At 52.2% G+C, this 18,295-nt stretch overlaps 1 protein-coding gene across 2 annotated transcripts in view; it reads left to right on the top strand.

Moving 5' to 3' along the window:
- Positions 1-1,176: 1,176 nt before the first annotated feature.
- Positions 1,177-18,295, top strand: part of LOC102454544 (zinc finger protein RFP-like) — a 35,396-nt gene continuing 18,277 nt past the window's right edge. The window contains exons 1-10 of one of the 2 annotated variants that reach the window (XM_075909473.1): positions 1,177-1,810; positions 2,198-2,663; positions 4,039-4,143; positions 4,731-4,961; positions 5,272-5,294; positions 6,351-6,415; positions 7,182-7,241; positions 9,188-9,388; positions 12,659-12,888; positions 13,066-13,202. In XM_075909473.1, coding sequence (XP_075765588.1) covers positions 2,292-2,663; positions 4,039-4,143; positions 4,731-4,961; positions 5,272-5,294; positions 6,351-6,415; positions 7,182-7,241; positions 9,188-9,388; positions 12,659-12,888 — 1,287 coding nt within the window. In that variant the 5' untranslated portion in view covers positions 1,177-1,810; positions 2,198-2,291 and the 3' untranslated portion in view covers positions 13,066-13,202. Of the gene's footprint in view, positions 1,811-2,197; positions 2,664-4,038; positions 4,144-4,730; positions 4,962-5,271; positions 5,295-6,350; positions 6,416-7,181; positions 7,242-9,187; positions 9,389-12,658; positions 12,889-13,065; positions 15,113-18,295 lie in introns of those variants that run through there. The other variant, XM_075909472.1, reaches the window with a different exon arrangement.

Raw genomic sequence — 18,295 nt, 5'->3', positions numbered from 1 at the left:
CCGCACACTCTGCAGCCCCCTCACAGCAACAGGAAGCGCCAACAGCCCAAGGGGGGGGCGACCGCAGCGGCGGGGGAGGCCATTGCCCAGCCGGACCCGCCCCCAGCGCCCCGATACCCAGCGCCGGACCCATCAGCAGCGCAGGACGGCGGGTCACAGCCCTTCCCCCACCCCGCAGCGAGTAACGGCCCCAACGGCCCCTCACAACGGCTCCCGGCCCAGGGAGCGCGGCGCATGCGCAGTAACCGCGGCGCAGTCTGGTCCCTTTCCCTGCCCGCGCGCGGAGCGATGGGCGGAACCCGCCGAAAACCCGACCGGGGCGGAGTAGAACGGGGCGGCCCGTCAGACCGCGCATGCGCAGCAGCTCCGTGACTCCGACCAGACTCCAGCGCCAGGGCTTAGCTCAGACCGGGCGCTGCTCCGCCCCGCCCCCCCGGCCAGAGGCTACTTCCGCTTCTCGGAGCCCGGGCCGGCTCGCTGGTGGGGCGGAGCTTTTGCAGCGCGTGTAGCAACCCGGGGGATTCCCTCCCTGCCGGGCGGGGAGCGGGAGGCGCGTCCCCAGGTGGGCGGGGCCGGCGCGCGCTGCTGGGGTTGCAGGTTCGCTCTGGGCCCCACGCTGGGACCGGCCCTTTTTTCCGGTTCTGTTCTCAGCCCTGGCCCGTCTCTCTGCCCGTCGCTGTGGGAGCCGGCCCACAGGTGCGTCACTGGGCTCTGCGCTCTGATTGGTTCGTGGAGCCCCGGACCCGGTCCCCTTCCGAATCTGCCCCCCCCCCCCCCATAGTGTCTCTGGGGCCTCCCGGCGCGACAGCTGGGTCAGGGAAACCCCGTCACCCGGGCCCGAGAGCAAGGGGCGGAGCAAGCAACGTCACTGATGAGGTTGCAGAGGAGCGGAGCCTGGCTGACGCATGCGTACGTGCAGGCGGTGTCCCGAGCGGCGCTGTACCGGCTCTGCCGCTGGGTCGCGGTGGGGGCGGGGTGAGAACCAGGCGGCGCTGGGGGCCCAGGGATGTGGGGGCAGGAGGGAGTTGATGGAGGAGGCGGGGGCAGGGGTTTCACTGTGGGCGCTGCGGGGGTCATGGGGCTGAGGGGTACGGGGTAGGATCGGGGGGAAGTTGCGCGGGGGGGGGGGGTACAAGTTCCCGTTGCAGACGCGGCACTTTCCTTTGCCCCGCTTCCCCCAGCGCCGCGCGATCACCTCTGCCCGGGTGGGTCCGTGGGGGGGACCCGGCAGGGAGCGCGGGTCCGCGCGTGGTTCATCATCTGCAGCGCCTCTTGGGCCCCCAGCGCAGCAGCTGGTTTAAGGGCCGGAGCGTGTTTCCGCGCTCCGGGGTCCCGTAGGAAGCTCCCACCTGAGAGACTGTCACGGCCCCCAGGGAGCCGCTCTCGGCACGGACACGTGGCGCTGCTGCGGGTAGGACGGTGCCGCCTGTGTGCTACGGGCGCGCTCCCTGGAGATCGGACTTGTGGGCGCCCAGAGGCGGAAGCAACATCTGTCCCGAGGAGCCCCACCCCGCGGGAATGGGGGCGTGGCCCGGCATCTCTCGGTCTGAGGCAAGCCCTGGCACTGGAGAACGATCGGAATCATTGACCCGTTGCGCATGCGCGGTCTGACCGCGGCCGCCCCATTCCAAACTCCACGGCCGGGTTTTCAGCGCGTTCCCGACCGTGCTCAGGCCCCGCCCACCCCGCGGCGGCCTGCGGGCTGCGCGCCCTGAGCCGCGAGCCGCTCTGACGGGCGGTTGGGACCGTTATTCGCTGCGAGGCTGGCACGGCGGGGGGAGGGGCTGTGATCCACCATCCCGTGCTGCTGGTGGGTCCGGCTTTCGGGATCGGGGCGGCCGGCTCCGGCTGGGCAGTGGGCTCCCCGCGGGCTGCCTCGCCCCGCCTCTCAGCCACGCCAGCGTCGCTCCCTCTCTCGGGCTCTTGGCGCTTCCTGACGCTCACGCTGCCCTGGGCTGGGAGGCCTCTGATCTCTGGGTGGTGCCGGGGGCCTGTGAGGGGGCTGCAGAGTGAGCGGAGGGAAGGGGGGGGTTGAACATAGGGTGAGGCGGGGCCCTGGCCTGAGGGGCACAGAGACGGGGGGCGGGGTTTGGCTGGGGCAGGGGGCTGAGGGGCCCAGGGGAGACGGGGGGGGGGGGGCTGAAGGAAGCTTTTGGGGCTTTTTTGGTTTTTAATTTTGAGTTTTTTCTATCCTCAGTGCTGGTACCTCAGGCCCCTGCCCCCCAGACCTGCCCCCCCACTGCTGAGCTCAGGACAGTGACACGGCCCCGGTCCCCAGCCCAGCGGCAGCCATGGCTGCAGAGAGCCCCGTGGAAAGTGTCCGGGAGGAAGCGCCGCGTCCCGTCTGCCTGGAGGATTTCACAGCCCCTGTCGCTCTGCAGTGTGGGCACAATTCCTGCCAGGCCCCCCTCAGCCCTCAGGGCAGAGACACTGAGCAGCAGGGACCCCTCCGGCCCAACCGGCAGCTGGCAAACGTGGTGGAACTAGCCAAGCAGATGAGTTTCCAGTCATCAAAGAGAGCAAGATGGGACGGGGTGTGCGGGGAGCACCAGGAGGCTCTGAAGCTGTTCTGTGAAGAGGATCAAACTCCTATCTGTGTGATGTATGACAAATCCCAAGCTCACATGCTGGTGCCCTTACAGGAAGCTGCCCAGGAGTACAAGGTACAGAGTGGCTGTCCCTTGTGATGGGAAATAACATTGGGTTTTAATTACGGGCTAATTTCACTAACTGTTACTGTGCACAGGTGTGAAACAACTGTAAATCCTTCGTGGTACAAGAGATGTTGTAAAAAGTAAATTCTCTGATTTTGTGGCAACTTAAGACAAGTCTTTACTGATACCTGATGTGGGAAATGTTTTTCTGAGAATCTGAATCCTGAAACCCAGCCCTCACTGGTGACAGGAGGGGTGTTTGCACAAAGGAAGTTAACAATCAGAGAGGTTTAGATCACAGGAACTGCAGGCCACTCGGTCAGTGAGCTGCCTTGGGACTGAAGAAGAGGAGGTGTTACTGATTGGAGGAGCAGGAATAATAATCCGTCATTTGCCTTATGGACCCACAATGGTATCTGGGCCCTGCACAACACCCAGCAAGGGTCAGTCCCTGCCCTGATCAGGTCACAGTCTAGTTAGACAAACTGTGGGAAGAGAAGGTGGGGCAGCAAGTTGCTCATAGTCACCAAGCACGTCTGTGATAGAGTTTAGCCTGGAACCCTGGTCCAACTGTTAGACTACACTGCTCCCTGCCCCTCAGCATCACTGAACAGTGATGAAGTGTGGCCCTTACGAGAGAAAAATGTCTTAATAAAGCCCTAGGCCCATCAGGGAGACGAGGTTTCTCTCAGGGATGCTGAAATTCTGGGATGCTCCATGAGGGGTTAAACTCAGATGCAGCAGCTGGGCACTAGATGAAGTTGCTGGGCTGGCTGTTACGTGAGGCCCCGAGCGCCTTCACTCCACCCATAGCAGAGTTTCAGGAAGTGCAGGTCCATGCCAGGCAAAACTGGGATTCAACTGGAGTGTAGCAAGAGTTCAAACTGGTTAACTGATGAGCTAATGTTTCTCGGTGCCAGTTACCACTTAAACTCCCCACTGCCCATGCAGTGCCCACTTGCTCTGGCAGCTACAGTCAGTCTGCAGCTGCTGGGCGTTCCCATTGGCCAGCAGTTCTTGTGGCCACCCCGGCAGACCTCGCAAGAGTTCCCTGGCCCCAAGAGACCCATTTCCGCTACCAACCCTGCCTGTCAGCAGGTTAAAAAATACTGTCACTGATAAAATTGTAATCGGTTACATGATTAGTATTGTTAACCACCTGCATCATTCTTTACAAAGGTGCCACCACCAATCTGTCCCCCATGCTCGTAGGTGTCCTGCTGCATCCGCAGTCTCCTCCTGTGTCTTTTTCTATGGACAAAGCCATATTCCAGGGCTGAGTCCCTGCTGGACAAGGGCAGAGCTCCACAAAACTAGGACTCTCTTAAAGGCAGATAAATGGGCTCCCAACAGCTAATGTGGCTTGCCTTTGTGCTTATTTCAGTTTCTTCAGGAAAAATTGGAGGCTCATTTGAAGACTCTGAGGGAGGAGAGAGAAAAGCTGCTGAGAAGGAGAACAACAGCAGAAGGGAAAAGCCAGGAGTATCTGGTAAGTGCTTGTGGCTATGGACCAGCAGGGACTGGCAGTGGGAGGGCTGTGTTAGGAAGCAGACTTCTGTGTGGCCTTGGTGAGGTTGGGCTTGTTTGTGTTTCTCCTGGATCATGGATTGCAGGGTGAGATCCACATGTAGAAAGGCCTTGAGTATCTGTGTCAGTGCATGAGTTAATGTCCATCCTTTCTGGCTTTCCCACTCATCCTCCCCAAGTGAGCTGAATGTCCCTTTGAAGGGCTGTCTGCTCACTTGGTGCATTAACACGTTTCCTTCTTTTTTCTCCCTGGGTATCTGTCAGGCTGGTGGGGAGTCCTGCCTCCTGCTGCTCTGGGTCTGAATTCCCAGAGCCCATGAATAACAAAAGATGGTGCCCATGACAGACATGGGAGCATCCCTTTCAAAGGGACACACAGGCAAAAGGAGATGCTGGGAGAGATGCTTCTGCCTAGTAATCACAAAGAGTCAAATGTCACGAATTTTAGGGTTTTCCAAGATATTCTCCCTACTGCGCACTCAGCTCCCCGTGAAAGGGCCGTGGGCTCCATTCATGCCCCTGGCCAGCCCTTTCCCTGTTTTCACACAGAAATGGACCCAAGCCAAGAGGCACATGATTGTAGCTGAGTTTCAGCAGCTGCGGCAGTTCCTGGAGGAAGAAGAGCAGCGACTCGTAGGCCAGCTGGAAAAGCTAGATGAGGAGTTCGGGAGGTTCCAGATTGACACTGTCAGGAAACTCTCCGTGCAGGTTTCCTGCCTCAGCAAGGGGATCAGTGAACTGGAGGGGACGTGTCAGAAGCCAACAAGTGAATTCCTGCAGGTGAGAATGAGGGAAAAACATCCCAGCTCCCCACACAGGGAAGGGAGGCTCCTGAATCACAAGTGCTGGGTCCCAGTTGTCAGATCTCAGTGTAACACCTTGTGCATTGCTGCCATGCGAGTGACTCCTGTTCTTTGTAGAGTTACAGGCACGGATCTATTGGAGATGGCAAAGCCCCATTTGCTCAGGGGATCCATGTTCCTGGGGCCAGGGCAGGGCCCCTTGTTCCCATGTTTTCAAAATCCCTTCCCTGAGGTCCCCTGTGTGTGTCCAATGGGGCTGATATTCTTTTCTGTCTTTTCTTTTCTAGGACGTCAGAAGCACCCTGAGTAGGTACGTGGCTCTCTCTCTCCTCACACTGCACAGAGCAGGGAAAAGGCTTGGAGCGGATGTTAGCACCACATCTCCCCAGAGCTCTACAACCAGATGTTAGACATGAATATCTCTGATGCATTTAATTCTGAGGGTCTCATCCTCGCACTTTAGACTCTGGAATTCCCCATTCAGGGCACAGTCTGACCTCAAGTGTCTCCTGGAGCTGTCACCTCCCTGGGAACTGGCTGCCTCAGTACTGTGGGGTGGAACATGGGCCTGTCAATGCTGAGCATTGGGCACATTCAGCGTAGGGCAGCAGGGACCCAGAGTCTTTCCTATCCGAGGGCTGTTTGGAGACCTGTGTGGAAGGAGCTGGGGAGAGGGGAGCTGGTGTCTCAGTCTAGTCTCCCGTGGACAGAGTCCTTCAGCCCTTTACCCTGAGGGACAGAAGGTTCCCACGTGATGTCTACACTAGCTCCTTAGTTCGGGCTAGGTAGGCAAATGAGGGCAACCGGAGTTGCAAATGCAGCCCGGGATTTAAATATCCCGTGCTTCATTTACATGTTCCTGGGCGCCACCATTTTTCAATCCCCCTTAGTCCAAACTAACTGCCCGTGGCTAGACGTGGTAGTTAAACGTTAATTCGAACTAACTCCTTCGTTCGAGTTACCTGTTACTCCTCATGGAATGTTACTCCTCGGGAACATGCAAATGAAGCCCGGGATATTTAAATCCCGGGCTTCATTTGCAACTCCGGTTGCCCTCATTTGCCTACCTAGCTCGAACTAACGAGCTAGTGGAGACATACCCTCAGTGTCTGGAGGCCAAGGAGTGAGTTGGCCATGGAGACTCTATTCCGCTTTTGTCCCCCAGCCAGTCTCCCCAGGCCAGAGGTGAAGAACAGCAGTGGGACCTTTGAGGGGAAGGTTGCATGGCCATGGGATGTGTTGTCCCCGCTCTCAGGCTGGGAGAATTGGAGGAATTCTAACTCCAGGCCTGTTAGAGCTGAGACTTACTAGCCAGAACTTACCAGCAGTAAATGAAATACAATCACATTGAATTGTTTCTGTCCAGGTGTGAGATGGGGCAATTCCAGCTGCCGGAAGAGATTTCCCCTGAACTAGAAGAACAAGTCAGAGGTTTTTCCCAGAAAATGATTGCTCTGTTGGGGAGACTGAGGGAGTTCAAAGATACCTGGAAGGGATGGATATGGGGAAAGTGGTTCAAGTATCTGAGACCATTGAATCTGGCCTCTGAAACCAACCTTCCCCTGCCTCAATTCCCACATGGAGAATGACGGCCCCATCAGTCTGCTCTCCTTAGAGACACTGAGCGAACAGACCCAACTGTTCGCAGATAGAGCCAGGGGTTTGAAAACTCTGAACCTCCCATTCAGAGATCAAAATGGCTAAAGATACTGTGATGGCCACGTGTTCCGCCACCACAGCTCCAGGTTTTGATAAGAGGCAGTAAGTGAATGAAAAACCAAGTGGGAGGCAAGAGTAACTCTCATTTACAGCTTGTCTCTTCTGGGACGGATTTGAGGCTGCAGGGATATTGGCTGTATCACTTTGAGGTGCCCGAGAGAGGAAATGAAAGTTTCAGACTTTCATAATAAATACCTGTGTGTCTCTGTCTGGTCTCTGATTCAATTGAAACACAGAGTTCAGAGATGGACATTGTTATAAACAGGGCTCGCCAAGTGGTGGTGAGCCCCGCTCACCAGCCACATGGAATCGCACGTTGCGCTTGCACAGACCGCGCTGTGTATGCGCTGACCGCACTGCATGGCCGCGCTGGGCTAAAATCTACTCGCCACGGGCAAGTAGATTGCCCTAATTGTCGAGCCCTGGTTATAAATAGGAGAGCCTGGAATCTCACCTCTCTGATTCCTTCCTCCACCAGACACTCTGCCCTCTGCACTGGAGAGAGCAAGAGGAAAATCCCTGGGAGCTTTCAAACAAGGTGAGTTTGCTGGTGGAAATTCTTTAAGTGATGTGAGAATTCCTGTGAAAACATCTTCATGGGATTGTCATTGAAGTTACCAACCAAACCCAGCGACCACGGTGCACACAGCACTAAATCTCACCCACTGATCAGTGAGGAGCCGCAGGGGTGCTGCATGGGGACCTTTAGACACTTGGAGAAACAAGTCTGGTCGATAGGTTTGTGATGCTAAAGGGGTGAAGTTAAAGCACACAATGGACGTTACCTTCAGGCTCACATTTCACTGCTCAGTCAGTTTCAATATGGGGTTAGTTTCAAACAATAAATAGGCTGAAAGTCTGAGAGCTGACTGGCTTCCATGGTATCAATTTGTTCATGGCGAGAAACTACTGGATCCCCAAGAGCTGTTAAGTCTAGTGCAGACCTGGGCAAAATACACCCCATGGGCTGGATCCACCCCACCAAGTCATCGGATCCAGCCCATGGATGCCACTCCCCATCTTCAAGCCACTCAGAAAGTGACTGTGAACCCGGAGGGGGGAAGGGGGGAAGGCTTCAGGTGCTGCTTACACCTCCAGGGCAATCTTATTTGCCAATTTCTGACCAGAAACAGCACTGCATCCCCTCCCCTTTGGATCGTAATTATTCACACACCCACATGGCCCTGCAGCCTGTGAGAAGGCTGGGCAGGCTCCCTGCCTTCCTGAGGTGCTTGGTCTCTGCCCAGGAGTCACTCAGATAAGTCCCCTATCCAGAGCTTGCCTCTGACACCCCAACTTCTGCCTTCCTCTCGTAATCTCTGTTCCCCGCTCCTGCCCTGCACTCTGCATACCCAAACTCTGTCCTCCTCCTGTAGCCATATATGCAAGAGCTCTCAGTGGTCAGAAACCCACAGCCACTAAGTCACTTCTCTAAATTAAAGTTACTTTAAATATCTAATGCATAGTTGGTTAATCCAGTGTCCTAGATCACAGCCTGTCTCCTTCACCCAAGCTCCCTCCTAGACCCCTCTATCCGTCCTGCATCCCAAACCGTTACTCCAAGCATCCTCCTTCTCCCAGTACCCATCCCAGACCCTGCATTAATGTCATGGAAGAGTGCAGTTCTCAGCCACTTTCTGTTTGCCACTCCCCCCCCCCCCCCCCCCCCGATCAAAATGAATTTCCCACCCTGTTGAGTGGATATGGCTCAGTGAGAGCGAATAAGTGAAAGCTGAAGCCAGACTCTTTCAGATTAGAAAGGAGGAACAAATGTTTGATAGGGAAGAGGATTAGCTGCTGAAACAAATGAGCAAAGAACTGGTGGATTCTCAATCTCTTGATGTCTTCAAGTCACCAGGGGACTTTCTAGAAAATACACTGTGGGGAAACAGAGCTTTGTACCTGGGTAACTGGAGTAAGTGTAATGGCTTGTGCCACAGAGGGGGTCAGACTGCATGACTGAGGATATCTTCTGATCCCATGAATCCGTGAATTTTAAGATCTCATCCTGCTAACACTCAGCACACGTGTTTAATAAGAAGCATCTGAATGGTGGTGTTAACATCACTGACTCTCTGTTGTGGAAAGGGTTTATAACGTCTCTGTCAGATGAGAGCGAAGTTTGTGCTGCAAATCCATGAATGAAGAGTAGGGGTTTTAAATACAACAGTCTGTATTTAACCTATATCCATGTTCAGGCAGATGAATATGTGGCTTGTTATCAGAAACACTAGGTGCTGAGAACTAAATCCCATTGTTGCAGACACAGTAATGTTGTAACTCAAGCCAGGTATGGAGAGAAATGAATATGGATTTGGGATCTAACTTGTGTGCACTGTTTATGGGATATCTAGACTAAAACTTTTTCCCACAATAGCAGAGTCTAGCACATATGTCACCAGGAACAGTCTGGGGATAATGGGAGTGTGGAAAGGATTAAAGCCCCTTCTGAAATGTCTCCAATTCCCCTTCTCCTCCTGCCAGGCTGCAGAACACCCATGTCTGTCTCCAGCTCAGCCCTTGGCCAGCAGAGTCAAGGACAGGAAATGGCCGTGGCGGAGCTGGTGAGCTTCGAGGAGGTGGCTGTGTATTTCTTTGAGGAGGAATGGGCTCTTCTGGACCCGGGCCAGAGAGCCCTCTACAGGGATGTGATGCAGGAGAATTATGAGGCTGTGAACTGGCTGGGTAAGGATTCCTTTCCCCTTGGGTATCAGAAGCTGGGTGGGCTCTGGAGCAGCTGGGTTGGGTTTGGTTCAGGGTTGATCATTGCTTCTGCCCCAATAATCCTGGCTCTAGTGTGAAAGACTGTCCCCTCCATAGCCCCTCCCAGGGAAAGCAGGTTCAGTGACATAACAATGGTGCTGCTCTTCCCACAGCTAAGGTCTCACTGCGCTTCCCCCCCGTCTTGCCCATCTTGTGCGTTGACCAGAGGTGTGAGTAGAAGGGCTCAGGCAGGAACAGCAGGTACCAGAGTTCTGGGTCCGGCTACTCTTAGTACCTGAAGGGTCCCCTGTGGAAGTGCTCAGCCACTAGAAGGAGGGTTCAGTTCCCAGAGTCTTTTCCTGCCTGTAGCTAGTCTCTGTGACATGCTGTTCCAGCCAGTGGGAGGGGCTGGATGCTGGGGCTGAGGGAGGGTGGATGAGGCAGTTCACGCTCTGGGAGTGTTTTGTCCAAGGTAGCTCTGTAGTAGAGAAACGTGAGCAGAGCTCTCCTTGCATTTCAGGCACAGGTTGGGTTTCCTTCCAAAAGTTCAGCTTCATTCTTTCTGGGGCTCACTTGCCTCTGTGTCCAGTGGAGATAAATCATGTAATGTATTTTGTCTTTTCAGAGTTAAATATCCTCGGGTGGGGACTTTTTATTCCTGTGGGAAATGTCTGGTTTCATGCTCAGGAGACCTGTGTTCAGTTCTCTGCCCATCACACGTTTCCTGTGTGACCTTGATCAAGTCTCTTAGACTCTGTGTGTGTGATCACCTCTCTCTTTACTAGCTTTTACAGAGTGTCCCTGTGTCACAGGGTGGGGGGAAGGATACGTACACTAAAGAGGGGTGATGCTTAGCTCCATATCAGCACCCCGATAGCACAGTGGGGTCCTGATTTACACCGGAGTTCCCAGGTGCTGCTGTGATTGATCATTTTGTTTCCCATAGTGACTGCAGTGCTATATGAATTGCTGCTAGTGCCACAGAGCGTCATTACAGCTATTCAGGGCGGCTCTTTCTGGAGCTCTGATGCCAGCGGCACTGGCAGAGCATGTGTCGTGCACATGCAGCACAGCTCAGGGTTGCCACTAAGAAAGACCCAGGCTCTATTTTGAGTCTAAGGCGCTCGGCCAGGTTTATTGGGAAAGGAGCAGAGTACTAGTGTCCAAGCTCCTCAGGTATAGTGAGACTTGTCCCAACCCAATAGTGGTACCAGTTCAGTCTGCAGTCAGCATCAACATGCCCCTCCTGTGACTTCTCTCCTACATTGACACAAACAAGATGCCTGTTGCATTCCATGTGTTTGTTTATTTAACTATTTTTACCCTGTCTTTCTATTTAAAATATTCAAGGCAGCTTACCAAAAAAACCACAATACAAATATATGTAAAAATTTAAAATATGAGACCCCAGAGTGACATAACCAGCTAAAAACATATAGAGAGGAGGAACACACACATACAAACTCAAAGGCTACGTCTACACTGGCCCCTTTTCCGGAAGGGGCATGTAAATTTCACCAGTCGTCGTAGGGAAATCCGCGGGGGATTTAAATATCCCCCGTGGCATTTAAATAAAAATGTCCGCCGCTTTTTTCCGGCTTTTAAAAAAGCCGGAAAAGAGCGTCTAGACTGGCCCCGATCCTCCGGAAAAAGTGCCCTTTTCCGGAGGGTCTTATTCCTACTTCGAAGTAGGAATAAGACCCTCCGGAAAAGGGCACTTTTTCCGGAGGATCGGGGCCAGTCTAGACGCCCTTTTCTGGCTTTTTTAAAAGCCGGAAAAAAGCGGCGGACATTTTTATTTAAATGCCGCGGGGGATATTTAAATCCCCCGCGGATTTCCCTACGACGACTGGTGAAATTTACATGCCCCTTCCGGAAAAGGGGCCAGTGTAGACGTAGCCAAACATTAATAAAAGCACGAATAAAAAGGGTGGCTTTAGCCTGATGCCGAAACAACGCTAGCATTGGCGCCATGCAAATATACCGAGGAAGAGAATTTCACAGCCTGGGAGCAAAAACTGAGAAGGCCCTGTTCCGTGTAGATGTTGATCTTCTCTCCACAAGTGGGGGAACACGAAGCAAAGCCTCCCCAGCTGACCTCAATCCCCGGGCAGGTTCATATGGGAGAAGACGGTCCTTCAGAAATCCCGGACCCAACTCATTTAAGGCTTTATAGCTCATAACTAAAACCTTAATTTGTGCCCAGAAACATACTGGAAGCCAGTGCAGCTGCCAAAGCACTGGCATAATGTGCTCTGTATAACTAGTGTTAATTAAAACTCGAGCAGCCGCATTCTGGAGCAGTTGAATTTTCCGAAGGCTCTTTAGAGGCAGCCCCACATAAAGTGCATTACAGTAATTCAGTCGGGATGTAACAAGAGCATGGATCACTGTGGCCCAGTCATGCTTGTTCAGTAAGGGTCGCAGCTGGCGGATCAAATGAAGTCCTGGCCATCGAAGAAATCTGATTTTCAAATGTTAAAAAAGGGTCCAGGAGGACTCCCAAGCTGTGTACCTGTTCTTTCAGGGGGAGAGTAAACCCATTTAGAACAGGTGCCATGCCACATTCCTGAACAGATGGCCTCCTGATCCACAGGACCTCAGTCTTATCTGGGTTCAACTTCAGTTTATTTGACTTTATATGCCTCGTGGGATGAGGTTTACTGGGGAGGTCGACAAAGGGCTTTGATGTTGTCTGCAGAGCGTCCAAACTATCGCACTGTGCCGACAAACAGCTGATCGGCACAGCGCGGCAGCCATTTTAATTTAAATGAAGCGGTGATTATTTAAATCGCCGCTTCATTTCCCTTTGCCTACAAACCTAATCTACATGGCTCTGTCAATGGAGCCATGTAGTCTAGACATGCCCCTAGTGACCTGCCATGTGGCAGCTGCAATCTGAGCCCTGCCTGGGGGCCTCGGTGTCAGATCTGCTAGAGCTCCCCTTCTGAGCAGTGTGTTCCTGTCCTGGGATGCCAGGGGGTTGGAATGGGCTGTGAGGGGGGCTGAGTTGTACCCTAGAGTGCAGCAGAGTGCTTAGCTCCCCTGGGGAAAGAGCCAGGCCATTCCCAAATTGAAAGGGGGGGATGCACCTTTCCTCAGGTAAATGTGTCCTGTGCTCTCGTACAGCCAGATCCCATTCTCTAAGGTGGGGAAGAAGCCTCTCTGGGTGGGTGACTCAGATCCTGGCTCTGGAAGCAGTAATGGTACAAACCTTAATGAACAAGATCTGGTTCATTGCTCTCCAAACAGGATTTCCAGTCTCTGAAGCTCATGAGATCTCCTGGGTGGAGCAAGAGGAGGAGTTGCAGGTCCCAGATCCCCAGAGCTGTGAGGAAGGAGAGATCATCAACAACACCCATGCAGGTGCTCAGTCAGCTAAATTGACTCAGAAACCACTTTATCGCAGGTGTAACCTGTGTGTTTTCATGAAGTCTGTCTGCCTGTTCAGCCTGTCTTCAACTCAAGTCAGAGTGTGGTAGGTGAGGAAAGGCTGGGTTCTCTCCTCTGTGGAAGCATTGTAAAGGAGGATGAACTCAGCTCATGATAATTCAACCATTATTTGAGTATGTGTCCCCTTTTCTATTCCTCTTTCAGAGTTTTCTTTCAGATCATCATGGAGAATAACTCCTGTCTGGATTATTTCTCTATCCCAACAGGTGATGGGATGCTGACTGAAAACCATGAGAAGAGTCTTCAGAAGGAAGGACTGGAGCAAGTGGCTCCATGTGGGATGTTACTGGGAAGACCTGAAAGGCATGTTCCCCAGATATGTGAGCAGGGAGAGACCTGCGAGAGTCAGCACAGAAACCATCAAGGAGAGGGACAGGGTAAATCCAGTCATAGGAGCAGAGGGGAGAAAAAAAGCACAGAAACTGTTCAACAGAAAATCCCCAATCAGCAGTCACCCTGCACTTGTTGTGACTATGAAACTCTTATTGAACATCGAAGAGCCCACACAGGAGAGATACCTTTCAGTTGCTTTGACTGTGGGAAAATCTTCAGTAGCAACTCACAACTTGTTACCCATAGGAGGATCCACACAGGAGAAAAACCTTTCAATTGCTCTGACTGTGGAAAAAGCTTCCGTACAAGTTCAAATCTTGGTAGTCACAGGAGGACCCATACAGGAGAGAAACCCTTTACTTGCTCTGACTGTGGGAAAAGTTTCAGTATAAGTTCAGACCTTGGTAAACACAGGAGGACCCACACAGGGGAGAAACCTTTTACCTGTTCTGACTGTGGGAAAAGCTTCAGTACAAGTTCAAATCTTGGTAATCATAGGAGGACCCATACAGGAGAGAAACCCTTTACTTGCTCTGACTGTGGGAAAAGTTTCAGTATAAGTTCAGACCTTGGTAAACATAGGAGGACCCACACATGAGAGAAACCCTTCAACTGCTCTAACTGGGAAATGCTTCAGGGAGAAGTCTGTCCTTGTTAGACATTGGAGAATCCACACTGGAGAGAAACCCTTCATTTGCCAAAGAACTCAGTGTCTATGATGCCACTGTAGCTCAGGCTCAGGCCCTGGCAAAAATTCAATGGAACAATGTGCGTAACTGACCTGAATGTGTGAAAACCTTCAGTGAGAGTTCAGAACTTATTAGACAGGAGAATCTACACTGAAGAGCAATCCTTCAGCTTCTCTTGTGCCATGACTGGTACCACACCTTATACATATGAAGGCTATAAAAATCAATTGCATCAACTCCAAATAAGTTCTTATGATCCCAAAGAATCTGCCATATTTTCAGGTCAATTTATGCTTTAGATCCTGCCTGAAAGAGCACGCTGTGCTAGTCCTTTAGAATCTAAAAGCAAACATGTATTAATAACAAAAGAGAAAATATTGAGAGTAAAATTGTTAAAGGAAACAAATTGAATACACTAATTGCACTGTTCCTGGTGCGGGGTTGTAGCAATGATGAAAAAAGACTATTTTAAATCTCGCTGGAGCACATCCCTTTGTTAGGGTGGGTCACCAGTCCTTCTGGGCTCAATTCATAGCAAAGATGTTCCTGAAGTGATGAGCTGGAATGAAGATGGAGGAACCCCCAGGGATCTCTTTATACCCTTGACCACGGGGAGATAATTCCATTGTTCTCACTGTATGAATGTAACTCTGAAAATTGAGTTTGTCACAGAAGCAAGTCATCTGTCCATGCATGACTCAGTCCTTTTAGGCAAGTAGCCATGCCTTACATGCTGGTCTGAAGTTACACATCAAACTCTTCAGCTGTGAATTGATGCTATTTGAGGTGCATTGTCAGTCAAGTATTGATGCTCATTTGGCTAGTGACCCTTTCACAGTAAGTTCAGGCCTGTGTATTGGGGTCAATGTGTGAGCTCTTCTATAAGCATTTTCTCCTCCTATTGGGGAAGGTAGCTGGGCAGGACCAGCCTGCAGCCCAAGTCTCTTTCAGCCTCAGGTGCAGGATGTGACTGAGAGGGGAGGAGAGGCTGTGGATAGAACCTCCTCCCAGCAGGCTGACCCAGCACAGAGTCTGTGCATGTTGGAGCCTTTCCCAGAAGGACTTTGGTCTGTTCTCTTCAAAATACTAGCCTGTTTCATTTTTTGCTTCTGAACATCTGTCCTGGATAGTCAACTCAAGGGCTATGTCTACATTGCTCTTATTCACCCAGGCGTGTGACCTGTACTGCCTGCGCAGGGAAGGAGCTGCCTGAGAAATGTGCTTGGCTGCTGTGAGTGTCTCCCAGTCAGACCCTGCCTCTAACCCCCCAGCCCCTTCTTTCCTGCATAGACAAGAGATCCTGGGTTCAACTCCCAGTAGTGCCTTGCTGTGGCCCTTTGCTCACATTTTCCTGTGCCTCCTCTGGCCCTGCTGGTTCAGGAAAAGGCTGATTGGGGAGGCTCCTTAGGGAGAAGGAAACCAGAAGCCTGGAGCGGGTGCAGAGGCTTCTGTGACTGGCACCAGCAAGGCAAGGTTCTGAATCCCACTCTAAGTCCCTAGGTACCATACACTGACCACTGAGTCCTGCTCCATGATCATCCCAGTGCTCTGGGTGTGTGAGACGTGCCTGTAACTCAGTGGTGGGAGGGTGGGCCCTGCCCTGCCTCGTGGGGGAGGGGACAAACAGAGCCAATTGACAGGGGCTCTGACACTCCAGCAGGGGGGCACTTGCACCCCTTATCCGGATTCAGACCAGGGCAGTCGCAGCCTCTCACGCTCGCCAAGGGGGATTCTGCACTTGCTGCCTTGGGAGCCAGGGTCACATTGCAGAGCTCCCCCAGGGATGTCCCATGGCACCACCAGGTCAGCCCCAGCTGCTTTCCCTGCCCTCAGCAATGTGGCTGCATTTTATCCTCCCCCTTCAGTAACAACCGGCCATTCCCCACCCAACCCCATCCCCTGTGGGACCTGCTCCCTTCCCCAGGAGCGGCGTGAGTGCCGGAGTGCTGAGGTTGCAGCTATGGGAGACAAGCCTCTGGCTTCAGGAGGGAGACGAGATGTCTGGGTGTTGAGTTTCGCCCATGGCTAGTGTGGGGTGACCCACACTCTGGGGGCAGCTGGAGGTGCCTCCTGAGAACTGATTTTCAGGGGTGGGATCAGCCCTTTCTGTGTTTCTGGCTCCTTCTAAGGGCTCAAAACTGGTACCTAAAAGCTGAGGAATGTGCATTTGGAAGAGGGAATTTCTGACTCTTTACTGTCAAAGGAGTGCCCCAGTGGCCTAATGGTCAAGGCATTGGCTTTCTAAGCCAGGGATTGTGGGTTCAAGTTCTGTTTAGGGTGGCAGTTGTGATATTCCCCAGCAGATGCAAACTCTCCTTGGCTTCCTTTTCGACATGGCATCTGAGAGATGTTTGAACACTGGGCAAGTGTCCCCTGGAATTGCCATTTTCCCCCAGACAGGACCCCTTAGGAGCAGACACTGACACTGGTGTTAGGCGCAGATGGGGAGAGTGTTTCCTAAAAGCTGAGGTGTGCACAGTGAGGTCACTTTCAGAGATGCAGGCACTGGCTTCTCTGTATGCGCCTTGGCACCTGTTATCCATCGGTACCCGCCAACTCTCACCCCCCGGCAGCACCCAGACAGAAGGCCCGTGCACACGGAGCCAGCGACTGTAGCGAGAGAGGTGGCTGCAGCACAATTCCAGGCCTGGGGCACATTGAACAACTGTTTGACTTATTTTTTAAAAAAATATGAAAAACTTTAGGCTCCATTTACACTGCAGGCTTCTTGCATGAGAACTGTTTTGGGCAAGAGTTCTTGTGCAAGAGCAAGTCCACACGGCCATATACTTTCCCCCAAGAGGGAGGGAGAGCTGAGTGGTTTGACCATTAGCTTCCTAAACCCAGGGTTGTGAGCTCAGCCCTTGAGGGAGCCATTGAGGCATATGTGGCAAATCTGTCAAGAATGGTCATTAACCCTGCCATGAGTGCAGGGCGTTGGACTAGATGATCCCTCAAGGTCCTCTCCAGAGGTGGTATATCTCCTTATAAAGAGCGTCCATGGCAGTGTGGATGCTCTCTTGGGCAAGAAACCTCTCAAGTCCATTTTAGCCATCGGGGTTTCTAGTGTAAGAAATCCCTGTTGCCTGTCCATACTGCCTGGCCTTCTTGTGCAAAAGGGCTTGTTCATTATGGGGAGAGGAATAACTTTTACACAAGAAGCCTTCTTTTCCAATGGTTTACTCTATATTTTCTTGCACAAGAATGCACATGCAGGGTAAACACTCCACAAGTTTTTGCACACGAACAGCGGTTCTTGTGCAAAAAGCATGCAGCATAGACATAGTCATGCAGTGTGAAAAACTTCATAACAACAAGCCCCCCACCAGCAGGACCCACTGAAATTTGAACTCAGATTGTAGGATTCAAAGTTCTGTGTGCTGCCCCTTACACCATGGGACCCATAGAGCGGACTGTGTGTGGGGCACCTGAGGTATTCAGCTCTCAGGCTGGCCTCTGCACTTCTGGCTTCCCTCCTGCTGCTTCATCTCTCTGGCTACGACTACACTGACCATTTATTCTGGAATAAGCTTTTCTTGAATAGTTATTCTAAAATAGCTTATTTCGAAATAACACCGCTACACTGCAGGGAAACCTCAGAATAGTCTGAGGCAGGCTCCCCAGTGTAGATGAGCTATCTCGATTTAGAGCCCCAGGAAAAATAACTTAGAATGGCCCTGGGGAGGGACTAGTTCAAACTAGCAGCAGTGGCACAGCTACACAGGCCTTATTTTGAAATAGCTAATTTGGAATAGGTGTTATTTTTCGTAGAATGAGATTTGCAGTAGTTGGAATAAGCCGTCTGTTACTTCAGAATTATTTCAAAATAACGGAATTGCTGTGTAGACTCTTGCATTGTTATTGTGGAATAACGGCCATTGTTCCAAAAGAACTTTTGTGTGTGGACAGAACCTGCACAGTCCAAGAAATGTGAGTGGCTGCAAGCTTTCTGTCAATTTCAGTGGAAGGCTCTGAAGACATGGACCCAAGGCAACCACATTGGTTGCCTTCTGCTAGGCCAGGCTGGAGGGAAAAGAATCATTCCTTCGAGCCAGAGTTGAACCAGCAACCTAAAGATCACTTGCCAATCACACACTACAGTCCTCCGCTCTGCCAGATGAGCTATTGTAGGGTGCCTAACACTGGCTTGTCCAGGTTGTCCCTTCTACAAGTCTTGGGGCAAATGCTCCCCCAAGTATATGGCATTGCTGATGAGGGGCAGAGCAGCACAGGGGCTGTCACAGGTACTTAACATGCAGACAGACCTCTTGAGTGAAACCTGAGCTAGATCCATCCATGTCACAGCAAAAGGAAGAAAGTTGGGTTCTTCTCATGTGTCTTCTTTGTTCTAGAGTCTCTAGGGGTGTGGTCGGTGCAGGTCTACAAAAAAACAAACCACTTGAATGAACCTTGG

This window comes from Pelodiscus sinensis, chromosome 26 (assembly GCF_049634645.1).
Source record: "Pelodiscus sinensis isolate JC-2024 chromosome 26, ASM4963464v1, whole genome shotgun sequence".
Taxonomy (NCBI): domain Eukaryota; kingdom Metazoa; phylum Chordata; order Testudines; family Trionychidae; genus Pelodiscus; species Pelodiscus sinensis.
This window is presented reverse-complemented; position numbering and strand designations above follow the sequence as displayed.